Raw genomic sequence first — 14,098 nt, forward strand, 5'->3', positions numbered from 1 at the left:
AAAAAAAAAAAAAAGGCACTATAATGCACTGTTGTTGCACATCCATATAATCCAGATAGTCAGATAACTTTCAGTTATGTTTCTTCCTCTAGTGTTTTGAAGGCCATGGAAGGGAAAGAGATAACTGATCAGCTGGTGAGTTATTCAAAGCACTGCAACATTTTAAGAATCTCTGAATTCCTAGACCTTGTAGATTAAATTTACATTTTACCTTTGGGGCATTGTATTGCTTTACCAAAAAACCCAATGTAAGCAAAACTGAGATTGGGTTCTACAAGCAGAGTGCTCCWCATCACCAATATGTTTTATTTATTGGATATTTTCTCAGTAACTTTTTATTTTACCTGACTTTGTAGTAAGCATTCAGTAAGTTTATTTGTGGCATTCACCCATGCACAGCGCATTATGTGAACTATTTATTTATTGGCCTGATCCAATTAAGAACAATTTGCTACTGCTGCACTATAGCTGCTGGCTTTGCTGTTAATCATTAACCAGTGTGTTTGAAATCATTTGTACCCTAGAATTGCTGAACATTCTTTTTCAGAGATGGAAAATAATGTCTTGCAAGATGAGGATTGAGCAGTTGAAACAGACCATTTGCAAAGAAAATGATGAAATGACAAGACGTGAGTAATACTTGGGCTTTTGTGGTATGTAAAACCTCTGTGCCTTGRAGAGTGAAATATCTATTGATGTGCATTTGAATGGTAGTTTAAAAAATGATTTGAATGTTAGTTTAAAAAATGATGAGTTTCCAAACTGTCATTTCTTGAAAAAGTTTGCAGGCAAATCAGCGAGAGATTTTAGTCATTTATGCTTGGGTTCTAATTAACAAGCAATATATATGTTATTCAGTTGAAAGAYGATCATTTTGCAACAGTTTAAAAAGTAAATGCTTAGCAGCCTGTGACTGCAGCTTTGTTTCTGCAGTTGGTTTTCTTTGGTGTTTCTGAACGTTTCCTTTTGATAAAGAGGAGTAACAGCTCTGCAGTTAGTAGGAATTCCRTGTAACTGATGCGTTTTAACCCACRCCTTTGTAGAAACCCTAAAACCCTCCTTCAGCAAGACTGTCACTGAAATATGGCACAGGCTGGAGAGCTGCTGTCACTCAGCAGCTTCAGTTTGAAACTCAGTAAATATTTTACACACATGAGAGATTTGTAGTGTCATCCTTCAGAAGAGAATATGCAGCACTCCTTACAAGCTGCACACAAAGGGAAGATAAGGAATGTGTTAAGGCACATACTGCCTGAATTGGAGGCATTTAAATGACTTGAATTTCAGGAGAAGTCATACAAAGAGTGGAAGCACAGGCATATGAATGAGATTGTTTGTAAAGGAATAGCACAGGCTTGCAGCTTTATCATGAGAAAGGTTGAGGAGCAAAGTAATGTTCAGTTAATGAGCAGCATGGATAGTAACAAGAAATAGATAATAAGAGCAAGGTGAAGGAATGGGTGAACCTGCTAGTTGACAGAAAAGACAGAAAATAACAGTTAATGCAGAGAACTCTGAAAATACTCAGTGCTTTCTTTGCTTCATTTTCACCCAAAGAAAATGTGATCAAGTGTTTAACCAGACTGAATTTTACATGGTGAGAGRACTGCAGGCCAAGGAAAGAAAACAGCCAGTTAAATATTATTTTGATTATGTCAGCAGGTCCTTATAAGATTAACCTTAGAGTGCTTAAGGAGCAAGCTGAAGTGGTCTGTGGAACACTTGATCTCCTGAGGGAAAGAGGCTGTCCCAGGAAAYGGGGTGAGAGCAGCATCTCTTCCAAAGGCTGGAGGAAGGGAGACCCTTAAACTAATGACTCAGTCATCCTAATATAAAGCTGTGATTAACTTAGAAGTTAATGTAGTTAAAAATAAATATTACTGTCTGTTAAGAATAGGTCTTGCCACAACAGTCCCCTTCTCTAGGGATCAAGTGGTCTATTGAAGAGGAAGAAGCAGAAGGTGCAGYATATATTGCCTTGGGACTGCCCAAAGCTGCCTCCCAGGCGAGCAAAGAAATAGGCTCTGGATGCAATCCCTGCAAGGCTGACACACGTATAGGAAGGCTGCGTTCAAAGGGTGGTGATTCTTGTCAAACTGAAGAGGTGGGACAGGTGGAGCTCAGCGGGGACTTGTCCTTGGCCCAACTTTGTCCAGGATTTTCCATAACAGCAGAATCGAATTCAGACTCGCGCAGAAAAATTGACAGAATGATCTGTAAACAGCGAAGTTTAGTGCAGCTTGTTTAGGAAAGAGAAACATATATAAACACCAAGTGGAAAAAAGGTGGGAAGATTTGAAAGGAAGGGATCTGCACAGTCGCAAATGAAATATAAATTATCAATCCAACCGCTGCAGAAGGGAGCAGACCTCTTTGAGCTGTGCTAACACAAGCATTGCATCTAATATAGACGCACTCGTCCTGCTGTGCCTGGCATTGGTGGTGCTGCAGGGGGAGTCTGGAGCCCAGTCGGAGTGATTTAAGAAAGATCTTAGTCAACTGGAGATAGAAAACACTTGGGAGTATTTTCTAGAAGAAAATGCTAGGAGTAAAAAGCAGGGATGGGTTAAGAAAATTGATGTTTGGTTGATTTAGAAAAGAGGAAACTGAGGAAAAGCATCTTTTCAGTAGGTAAAAGATTATTATGAAGGGGATACTCATTGCCTCTTTAGCCAGTGAAGAAAGGACAAGAGGAAATCAGCGTGACTTGGAAGAATTTAATCACCTTTTCCCAAAATCCAGCTCTGACAGAGAATGACCCATGGATCCTATTCTTCAGATATAGCCTTTATGTTTTGTGCTCTCATTTTGTGAAATCCAACTGACTAAATATGTTGGTTGGAGCAACTGCGGTTCCTTAGATGTTTTCTTGATTGTCTCTTTAATAGCATAAAAYGTAGCTTCTTTCAGTAGCAGATGCCACGGAGCATCCTTATTGCAGTTCTGGTCTCGTATGTGCCTTGCAATCAAAATTTATCAGTAAAACAGTGTCAGGGCCCAGTRCTTCCCTTTCTGATTACAGGAAAGCGAATAGTCTGTCTTGGTGAAATGGAACCTGCCTGACACTTTTTCTCTTCTATCCCAAAACCTGAGATGGGCTGGCCAGTAGATTGGGACTCTCATTCAATCTAGAGCACGTAAAGATTTCTAGACCTGTTTTTGGGCTGCATGAGAATTATTTTTCTATGCTTTTGAAACAGAGATGGTTAATCCATCCAGTACCCCATGCTTGTGGGAGCTTTACTGCAGTGTCTTATTAATAGACAATTCARCAGGTGCTCGTGAAGGGTATTTTTTTGTACGTCTCGTGCATGGGKTCAGTTCAGGCAGTTGCTGTCAGCAGAGGACTCTCAGTGCAGGAGCGTGGTTGTCGTTTTGTGACTGGGAAGGGAGGCGGTGGGCATTCCCTCGTGGCAATAAGAAGGTGTGTGGTTGGGATCCAGGTGCTTTAAGGGCACATACGTGACTGCAAAGCCCAAGTAACAGAGGCTAAAAAAAGTCAGGGATGCCAGGAATTGTGGATTGAGATGCTGTCTGCATTGATTTGGGCTGCAAGCAATGCGTRTCTCTCTGGTCAAGATCACACAGCCATGTGAATTCAAGCTATTTCTGTTATGATGATTATCCCAGAAGTTTAATTAAACTATGAAATCTTGGCTTTTCTGCTTCGAATCCAAAAGCAGATGCATAGAAATATTGAAAAACTAATCCCCATTTCAATCTCTTTGTAGATCTTCCAAAAGATTGGATCATTTAGCAGTTGGAAACTCTCAGTAGTGAAGCAGGGTTTTTTTTTATTAAGCTGCTGAACATCATTTTCTATGTATGTTATCAAAGCTTTTCTCAAGCTTGACACAAGTGCATCCCAGCTCCTCTCTCAAGCCTAACATCTGCCGCTGTTTTCACAGATGCAGAGGGACTTCTGAGGATTAAAGAGGAGAACCAGAAGCATTATCGCAGGGCTCAGCGGCATCAGGAGAAGAAAGAGAAGATCCAGAGGCATAACCACAGGTTGGGAGACTTGGTGGAGAAGAAAACCTATGACTTGAAAATCCAGCATGAGCATCTGGCGAATCTTCGCCGGACACACATCCTGGAGCTGACYTCAGTCATATTTCCCATTGAAGAAGTAAAGACAAGCATGAGGTACRGAAGGTTTGTCATTTTGGTCTCATGTGGCTTAGCTTGAGCCAAGTGAGTCTAAGCTAGATACTCTGGCTCCCTTAGTGTCTATGGAGAGGAGGAGGTATTTCCCTAAGGCATCCTTTGCAAAGACAGCTCCGGAATAGGAGGGACTTGTTCCTCCCCACTGGGCAATCTGAGACATGTGTCCAACATTAAACTCTCCTAAAATACATAATGAATCCCAAAACTAGGTAAAATAACAAGGAATTTCGCAGGAGTGTTTGTGCAAGTGTTTCCTTCTCTGTGAAGCCTAACCAAGTACATTGCTGATTATAATTTTAAAGCTTCTTTTAAAACCCTGTGATTCTTTGGGTGCCACAGAGATCCTGCAGATGTGTCTTCCGAGAGCGACAATGCGATGACCTCTAGCACTGTGAGCAAGCTCGCGGAAGCCAGGAGAACCACTTATCTCTCCGGACGATGGGTGTGTGATGACCATAACGGGGACACCAGCATCGGTATCACAGGGCCTTGGATAACCCTTCCTAATAATGGAGATTATTCAGCTTATTACAACTGGGTGGAAGAGAAGAAAACTACACAAGGACCAGGTAAGAAGCAAGCTCTCGTTAGGCACATGGGGTATTCCAGAAGRTGTGTAACGTGTGGTATGGATGCCAAGCAGAAGGCACAGTGGACTGGCAGCTCAATCCATTTGTCCTCAGCTGGAGGAACCTGAGTTAGAAATAYAGTGCCAAGAAAGAGGTCAGTCCCTTTGAAACCTTTTTTGCAGGAAATGCTCATCGGAGCAATGTAATAGAGAAATAAAGTCAATTATTGGCAGCTTTGACATGGTTCACGTGCCATAGATTTAACAGGAGTTCCAAGAATTACTATTTACTCCTGCTCCTGACAGACTTAASTGTAAACGGTTACTGGATTCAGGCAATTCTCAATACTGACAAATTCCATTTTCCAGAGTAGACTTCAGTAACACATTAGCACACCCACTGAAGCTTCATGTAAAATGAGACTTTCGTGCTGCTTTTATTTCTTTTAGATATGGAACATAATAACCCTGCTTATACCATCAGTGCTGCATTGTGCTATGCAACTCAGCTCGTTAACACTTTGTCTCTCATCCTTGATGTAAATCTTCCGAAGAAGCTCTGTAACAGGCAAGTAATTGCAAGCCTCTACGAAGATGAATCAGGGACCAGTTTTGACTGATGCTGATTTGGTTTTGTGAACATGTCATTATTTGGAACAGCTTTTATGGTAATGGTTGATGGCTCATGGCWTTCTGTGCTGTCTAATTTTGGGAGGGAGGGCCAGGAGAGTTTTAGATCACAGCTAATAGTCCCTCCTTCCTTTTTACCTCCTGAGAGCCTACAGCAAGTGCCATCATTCAGAATGACGACTTATTAATAGACATATTCAGCCTCCTCAAATTGGGAATGAAATATGACTGCATGGATAGCACTTCTCATTTTATGAGACCCTACTGTGTTTTACAAAATTCCAGCCCCATTTGGCAACTCTGAGTCATGTTGAATAGCTGCACTACATGTATGATCTAATAGGAATCACGAAGAGCTGTAGGACAGGGCTTCATAATATGACAGCAATGTAATTTTCTTTGGGATAGAGCACYAGTGAGGAACATAGTGACTTGCCAGGCATCTGGGAGTGCATCCTGCAGGTGGGATCTGTGCAGAAGCAGGGACCTCGGTTCTGCTGCCGAGATTCTTGAAGTGTTTAAAGCAGTGGCTGCCTAAGCAAGGGCATAAAAGTTGTGTGGGATCACTGTAGTTTTTCTCAGTGTTCATTTTTTTGCAGAAGGAAGGGGTTTGGAGCAGGATGTGAACTGAAATTTAAAAGGAGGGCCAAAGTGGTTCGGGTGCAGCAGACCCTTCTGCGTCTGCTCCCTGTGCACATCGCTTGCCCTGCTGGCTCTAGTTGATACCAGGGCAAGCAGGGCTTGTTGGGAAGATGCTAACAGTCTTGCAAGGTGAAAAATCATGATCTCCCAAGCACACTAAAACTGCTGTACAATTTAAATTCCCTGCGAGAATACTTACTACCTGATATGTTAAGAAGCCAGAGCACAGGATACTGATGCCTGCTGCCAGTGCCTTTTCACAGTGTTCTGCTCTGTGTGTCCCTGTGCTCTTCCAACAGCGAGTTCTGCGGGGAGAATCTCAGCAGACACAGGTTCATGCGGGCAGTGAAGAAGCTGAATGCCAATATCCTTCACCTCTGTTTCTCCCAGGTAGGCTGGAGCACATTTGGATGCTTTAAATAGCTTCTAAAATACCTACATTGACTGCAGGTTTCCTCCAGTAACTGAAGATGTCTTTTTCTTGTAGCATGTGAATTTAGATCTGTTGCACCCACTGCATACGCTCAGGAACCTCATGTACCTGGTCAGCCCAGACACCGAGAACTTGGGCAGGTAAGAAGAGCAGTATCAATTTGATGCTCCTGTGATTGAATTGCCTTTGGAATTATGCATTTGCCTTCTTGTCCGTGGGAGAAATTCTCCCCTTTTGCTGCTTCTGTGGGTGAGTCCTCAATCAGCAAATCAGATATCAGGGTGGATGCAATAAGTCAGGGGAGGGTAGAAAATATAGAGGGGTTTTAGTATGAAATTACATATAGATATCTAATTATATGTAAATATCTAAGAAGTCGGTAGTATAAATCCTGACACGAACACTGGGTAAGGTTTTCAGGGAATACCTCCGATCAGTGAGCCCCGTAGACATAAGTCCAGTCTTCAAGTGATACTAATTTTTATGTAAATTAAGAGTAAAGACAACATTTCTGTTAGGTTAGTAAGCAAAGTAAAGAACATTGCTACTGCAGGCTGCATGCACCAGGTTTAATAATTATTTCTTTTTTTTACAACTGAAGTATAAAGAAGGTAACAGCATTGCTTTCCTCTTGGCGTAGTCCAGCCCCCAGCCACATGTGCCTTGGCCGCTCTACAAATGTTAGTTTAATCTGACAGCCGCTTTATTCCGCCCTCACACATGTTCTGACATTTGCTGTTTGCCCTTGTTCAAATGCACAGTTCCTGCCTTTATTGAAAAGCCTGCAGTGCCACTAAGGTGAACGGACTTGAGGTCTCCCGGAACCTTTGCTGCTCTCTTTGCTTTTATCCCGACTAGTTTGAACCAAAGGCAAGGGGAGACAAAACCATCTAACATAGCTCACTTTGGGAGTAGAAGTGCTTGCCACTGCTCATCTGAAAACAAGGGAACTGCGGGAATTGCTGGAGAATGGAGAATTATATTCAGGAAAGTGGTTACTGTGAAGGAGCTAAGTGCCACAGTGGATTTGCTTCAGTGTCTGGCTGTGACCAAGCTTCACATGCATCAGAAGGGTCCAGGGAGCAAGAGAAGAGGTTATAGGAAAGAGTAAAACATCACTGGGGAAAATACCTGCCCGGGAGGGAAATAGTGTAACCGTTTTCGAACACTTTTAGCTCAGAGTTTGAAAGATGAGTGCCCACCTTCATGGGGACAAAATGCAGGCTGCAGAGCGGCATCTTGGTCTGATGTGAACACTATTGGAGATGAAGAGTCTGAGCCAAGTGGAGCTGAGGCACGTGCTGGTTACACAGATCCATTCCCTGCAGAACGAAGCAGGAGATGCTCCACTTCCCGATGGCTCCCGTCAGGGCTCCATGAGGATCAGGAACGGCTGCTCGCATCAGGCAGAAGTTCCCGGGCTCAGCACAGGGGGAACTGGGTGGAATTTAATGACCTTGGTTATGCAGGAGGTCACAGCAGGTGATCTCATGGTCCCTTCTGGCCTTAAACCCGGTGACTCGCTTCTGATGTTGCCCTGTTAAGCCACAGGCTTTGCCAGGAGGCAGCACTCCCATTCCTTTAGGCGTTAGGAAGGAGGAGTGTTCACCTTGAATTTCCCAACTGCCTGCAAAGTTTGCAGCAAGCAGCTGTCTTTATTTCACTCCAAGTATCGGGGTTTGTAGCTGCCTGATAGTTTCCTTCACAAGCTCCTCCTTTCAGATACATGGAGTATTACCAAGCTCTTGTTGTTTGGAGCTAAAATTTTCTGTCCTAAACGTCTGCTTCAGGCTTCTTCTCCAAACTTTTTACCATGGTAAGTTCTTGTTTCATCTGTAGGAGCCTTGTGGTTTGGAATGAACTCTGCTTGCTGTAGGAGAGGAACCTTTCACGGAGTCTAAAAACCTGCCGTTCTCTCACTGTGGGTTATGGATGGCTGTTTGCAGATGCTCAGTAGAGCCTTCCCAGGCAGCTCCGTGTGGCCGCGAGGAAGAACTTGTTTGGTGTGAGGGTGCCCGAGCCCTGGCCCAGGCTGCCCAGGGAGGCTGCGGAGGCTCCTGCTCTGCAGATCTTCCCAAGGCGCCKGGATGCGCCCGGGTGCCCCGTGCTCTGGGTGTCCCTGCTGGAGCAGGGGCTGCGCTGGGGGATCCCTAGGGATCCCTTCCAACCTYGGCCATGCTGGGGTTCAGGCAGCGGCTGCCGTGGCCTCTCCCGCCAGGCAGCRGCAGCAGAGGCCCCGCGCGGCCGGGAGCAGCGGGAGCCCCGGAGCCGCTCTCAGCATGACCTGAGCATCGGCAGCGCTGGCAACTGCAGCCTCCCCGGGCACCCCTGCGCTGTTTGACCACCCTCACCACGAAGAAACGCCTTTGGCAGCGCGGCGCCCCAGGCTGGCGCCTGCACCCTGCCCTGGCACACGGACCCTCGGCTCCGGGTTGAAAATGAGAGCTGTTCCCCATCAGAGCAGGGTTTCCATTATCTAATTAACTGATTATTTATTTATTATTTATTTTAAAATTAATTATTAATTAGTTATCATCGTGGCGAGTGTGTCCGTGTGCCACAGGAGAGCAGCTCTCCCGCCCCTCCGCTTGGCAGCGGCTCCTTCCTGGGCCTCGCGTCTCCRTGGCCGCCGCGGGCTCTCCCTGCGGTTGGGAATTCTCCTCGCAGCCGGCGCAGGGGCTGGCGGCCTCGTGTTGCCCCAGGGCTGCCCTGACCGCCCCCGTGTCCCCGCTCGCAGGTCCGGCCCCTTCGAGATCAGCGCCGACCTCGAGGACTCCATGGAGTTCGTGGATCCCAGCGCGGCCGGCGAGACGGACGAGAGCGGCGACGAGCGCGTGAGCGACGAGGAGACGGACCTGGGCACGGACTGGGAGAACCTGCCGAGCCCGCGCTTCTGCGACATCCCCTCGCAGCAGGCGGAGCTGCTGCAGAGCCAGAGCACGCAGGCCTCGCAGCCCATCGCCAGCAGCAGCGCCGGCGGCATGATCTCCTCGGCCGCCGCCTCCGTCACCTCCTGGTTCAAGGCCTACACCGGGCACCGCTGATGCGCGCGGCAAGAGGAGCCCGGATCTGCGCGAGGAACCCCCCTGCACCCCGACAACACTGTAGTTAACCTTACGTATTCGGTTAAGTAGTGCCTGGGACAAAGGAAAGGGCAGACTTGGATTTTTTGTAAACCGGAGAAAAACCTTTTTATTTACCCAAGATGACTGTGACGGTACCGTTTTGTAGGGTAGTTAGCTCCGTTCTTCTGGCCGGTTCCGTGACGGCACTTGTGTGTCTTGGTCCTGTCTGCGTTGTTGAGTGTCAAAGGGAAAGGACCCAGCAGCCTCCAGCTCCGCATTCGAAGGGACACGTTTGGGAGAACTTGGATCAGGAGGAGTGCGGGAAGAGGGCTGCTGCTGCAGCCTGGACAGTGTGGTGCAAATGCAGTTCACATTTTCCTAACTCCTTACAGAGTTTTTGTTTGTGTGTGTTTTAAATCTGTCTCACATAATGCACAAGTGCATATTTCTAAATTCTTTTTTCATTCGGGATATGAAAATKATGCATTTTTAACATGTTTTCTAATCTCCGTTGCCATATTTTTAATACAAAGAATCAGCATGGACAGGAATTCACACAGCAGCTCGCTCTTGTTTTAATTTGGTGGTGGATCTTAACCCAGTTTTGCAGCAAACTGGTTTCTTTCATGCTGTTTCCACTGCTCAGCAGTCTAGAAGTTCCATGTTGTGCTGCGCAGAGCACACGCAGGCTCTTTCCTCAATACCACACACCAAAGAAACACTGGACGTTCTCCCAGCTAGACCCACGCTTGACGCCGCCACCGGAGGAGTGCGTTGGTGCAATAATACTCATCAGCTGCAACACCACGTTGCCGCTTCTTGCGATTGCAAAGCCTCAGTTCAGGTTMGTTTAACCAAGTCGCTTGCTCTCCACGCTACGTGCGTTTTAAACCCTCTCCTCTTCTACGTTCCTGCTGGGTGGTTTTGGTACCTAAGGCCAAGCAGCTGGTTTGGTTTCTGTGCAGAGCAGTCCGCGGTACTGCTCCGCTTCCCGGTGTCGCTCCGCTTCCTTGGCCTTTCCCTGTGTTTTCCTTAACRGGTTTGCCCAGGGAGGCTCCCAGCGTCCACGTTAAATTTTACAGGCGCAACCTTTTCCTTCCCCATGGGCCAAGCTCATGCTCCCCTCCACAAGGGGAGATTCCTGCCTCTCTTCCCTGTGCTTTTCCAGCCCTAGGATACTGCGTCTCCCGGCTCCCCCGCTTGGCCCCTGGGGCTTTGGTATCAGTCATTTTCTTGCTTTCTTCCAAACCAAAGACCCCTACCTCCACGCTCACGGCGCACGTGCTGTAGGATGGGGACATCTTCAGTCCTATAACTATTTCAGCCTAACTCCAGCCGTTGGGTCCGTTTGGGGACAGCGGAGAGAACAGCCCAGACCCCTCCACCGCCGTGGTCCATACGGGGACAGCCCCATCAGTACCTGACACTGGCCTCTTAGCAGCTCGCAGCGCTTTTTGTCTCCCYGTTTACATCGCACTGGCCCCCACCATCTAAATACCTTTTTTTCATTTATTTTTCCTCTCCTTTTGCACCTCTCAGTCGCTCTTTCATCGCCACCTTTGCGCTACGTAAGACCCTTAGAGGTCAGGCCAGGATTCAGCTTCATACTCTCATTTTCTTTGCAAAAATAATACCTTTCCAAGCCATATTAACTTTGAAACCATCATGTTTTCCAAGTAATTTATTTGCAACCATGGGACATTCTCAAAGTGCACAAAGGCAGGGCAAGGGTGTTAAAAGGCATTGGGACAGGCCCTTTGGAGAAGTGTTTTTGTAACAAAATACAGATTGTGGTTTTTTTTTTTTAAAAAAAAGGTGTTTTGCACATGCATAGCTAAGGAAAAAAAATGTGTTTGTCCAAAACTTGAGTGCAATTGCCAGGGTTAGTTTTCTAAGTTGCTTTTTGSGGGGGAGGGAGGGCAAGAGCAGCCGCAATTCTAGGTATTTGAGGCTGGCCAGCTCAAAGCTGCCAGGAAAGGGAGATTGCAGGGAATAAATGTGAGAATTTCAACGTGGGCCGAGACTTTGGGGGGTCAGAGGGGTCCCGGGGGCGCGCCCGTGGCCGGCTGAGCAGCAGGGGCCTCCGCGCCGCGGCGCTGAACCTCGTGGCACCCGCRACACGGCCGGGCCTCGCGCTGCAGCTTCCAAACTAGGTGTCACTAAACACAAATGTGGGGTTGTTTTTTTTCTAAATTTTATTGTATTATTGCAATAAACCTTTAACAGAAAATTTTGAAGGTTGTGGATTTGATGGTTGTTGCTTCGGGGTGTTTTGGTTTTTAAACCTGTTGGGGAAGGAAGGCCCAAAGCCTCCTGTCCTGTTGCAGTTAACCTTCAGCGTCATCATCAGGGCGAAATATGTAGTATTGATTATAAAATATATATATGAAAGTGAGAAATTGCTTGCAGGGGGGTGACATTTGGGCTATGTGCTCCTGGGGGGCAGGTTTTCTGGWGTTGCCAGATGTGGTTAATGAAGGTACAGCCGCCTGGTTGCAAGGTGGTCCCAATAAATAATAAAATATGTATAAATAATAAATAAATAAACAGCCATSGAGGCTGCGCTGCCCAGGGAGGAGCAGAGCGACCTCCTGGGCTCTTAGTGCAGCGTTTCCCCAGCGCTGGCCTTGCTCAGCGCCGGCCACCAGCGCCTCACACGCCGCTCTAAAAACTGACCTCACCGGCCCCTTATCTCCTTGGAAAATATCTTCCCAGGCCACGCGGAAGCTCTGTCGCCTCCAGCTCAGGCTTTCCAGGCTGGGGGAGCAGCCTCTTCCTGCTCTTCCTCACCGAGATGCAGCGGGAGGCCCCGGTTCCTGGGCACAAGGGKGGCAGCAGCAGCTCCCGGGCGGCTCTTCCCGCTTCCAGTCGCTTCCATCCCTTCCTCTGCGGCTGCTGCTCCCAGCCCAGGGCCCTGTTGCAGAGCCCCAGCTCCGGCAAAGCTCCACATCACCCTGCGGCACAAGGAAAGGCGGGAAGGGGCRAGTGGCCCAGCCAGGAGCTTCCCACCTCCCTCCCTTTTCCACCAGATTTCCCAAKGGAAGCAGACTCGAGACTGAACTACAGCGGCACCTTTATGCCTCATTTTACAGTGGTTTTTATTTCGGGGCCAAAAAAAAAATATATATGTTTTACAAGAAAGTCAGATAAGGCAGATCTAGAATGCACATTTTATTACAGTAAAAAAAAAATATAATAACCAGACAACATGGATAAGGAAGACAAGAACTTTTTTTTTTTTTATATTCTGACTATACAATAATATTCCTCTCCTTTTATCCACTGCCGCACTACTATAAATGTATCTGTTCTAGTCTAGGTTTAAGGTTGTCCAGTTAAATTGTTTGAAGGTTCTTTAGCCACGTTGACCTTTACCTCTTTAGAGTTTCCTCTCAGGAACATTCATATATTATACAGGATATACAGATTTTTTGGAAACGAGACACTTAAAACCACACACGCACACCTCTAGCTGCAACACCACGGTAGCTGCATTGTAGTGAGGACGCTGCTCAGCCAGCTGGAGACTCCCTATGTACAACTGGGTTTTATAGTGTTATTTACAGAGGTGGACTAAAAGCTCGCTCTCCCCTACCAGGTCAAGGCTCTCGTGTTTGGGGATGTGCAGTTTGGTGGCCCTGTGAGAACACTCTATGTACACTGTAAACAGCACAGGGCGGCAGAGGCGGCTCCGGACGCTCCTTACCCCTCGTCCTCCGYGTCGGCGCCGGCTCCGCGCGGCTTCTTGTGCAGCGCCCGGTTGAAGCTGTGGCAGGCGGGCACCCAGTGGTTGTCGTGCAGGCCCAGCTTGCAGCCCGGGATGCCCTTCTGCGAGCGGTGGCAGCACATCCAGTAGCCCGGCCCGTAGGGCAGCGCCTGGCAGTAGGGCTTGGGGTGCCAGCGGCACAGCGACACGTCGCCCTTCACGTACTTCTTCTTGCACTGCTTGCAGGGGTCCTCCCGGTAGCGAGGGTCGCGGACCCAGCGGGAATCCGCCGGGCGGATGTTGTAGTACTCGATGAGGAACTTGAAGTAGTAGCAGGTGCATTTGAGGGCCACGAGGCTCCGCGTGGGCAGCAAGCCGAAGATCTTGACGATGATGTGGTGGGGCAGGAAGGCCATGTACTGCTGCGGCTCCAGGAGCTGCTGGATTTTGAACCTGGTCTCCAGGAAGTCGTGCGAGACCTGCCGCTTCAGGCAGGAGGCGTCAAGTCCCGGCAAAGCCCCGTCCGCGGGAGGAGCGGGCAGGGCGAGCGGCTCTGCCGAGGCGCCGCGGGGCTGCCCGGCTCCCGGCGCGTCCTCCCGCTGCGCGGCGGCTCCCGCCTTCTCCTGGCCGCCTTCCCTCAGCGCCTGTGGCTCTTGGGCAGCAGGTTGGTCGCTCTGGAGGAAGAACAGCCTCCCCGGGAGCGGCTCCTCGCCGGAGCTGGAGTTCCAGAGCTTCTCCCTCCCGCACCCTTTCTCAGTCTTGCAGGCCGCTATGCTGATGCATAAGGGCTCCTTCCTAGCGGGGTGCGGGTGCTGCTTGGCGAGAGCGGCCGGCTCCTTGGCCGCCCCCTCGCCGCGGCCCTGCGCGGAGCCTGGCACCGGCGCGGC

At 48.2% G+C, this 14,098-nt stretch overlaps 2 protein-coding genes across 2 annotated transcripts in view; one reads left to right on the forward strand and one right to left on the reverse strand.

The window, feature by feature from the left end:
• The window catches only part of ATG14 (autophagy related 14), a 15,687-nt gene extending 5,743 nt beyond the window's left edge, over positions 1 to 9,944 (forward strand). Inside the window, exons 3-10 of the mRNA XM_026051554.1 lie at positions 60 to 135; positions 548 to 629; positions 3,909 to 4,146; positions 4,507 to 4,736; positions 5,186 to 5,303; positions 6,307 to 6,397; positions 6,495 to 6,580; positions 9,178 to 9,944. Of these exons, the coding sequence (XP_025907339.1) occupies positions 60 to 135; positions 548 to 629; positions 3,909 to 4,146; positions 4,507 to 4,736; positions 5,186 to 5,303; positions 6,307 to 6,397; positions 6,495 to 6,580; positions 9,178 to 9,484 (1,228 nt within the window). The 3' untranslated portion in view covers positions 9,485 to 9,944. The remainder of the gene's footprint in view (positions 1 to 59; positions 136 to 547; positions 630 to 3,908; positions 4,147 to 4,506; positions 4,737 to 5,185; positions 5,304 to 6,306; positions 6,398 to 6,494; positions 6,581 to 9,177) is intronic.
• Positions 9,945 to 12,617: 2,673 nt separating this feature from the next.
• FBXO34 (F-box protein 34) overlaps positions 12,618 to 14,098 on the reverse strand; it is a 10,306-nt gene continuing 8,825 nt past the window's right edge. Inside the window, exon 3 of the mRNA XM_026051487.1 lies at positions 12,618 to 14,082. Coding sequence (XP_025907272.1) covers positions 13,208 to 14,082 — 875 coding nt within the window. The 3' untranslated portion in view covers positions 12,618 to 13,207. The remainder of the gene's footprint in view (positions 14,083 to 14,098) is intronic.

Source organism: Nothoprocta perdicaria, unplaced genomic scaffold (genome assembly GCF_003342845.1).
Source record: "Nothoprocta perdicaria isolate Ctin4 unplaced genomic scaffold, notPer1 scaffold_76, whole genome shotgun sequence".
Lineage (NCBI taxonomy): Eukaryota > Metazoa > Chordata > Aves > Tinamiformes > Tinamidae > Nothoprocta > Nothoprocta perdicaria.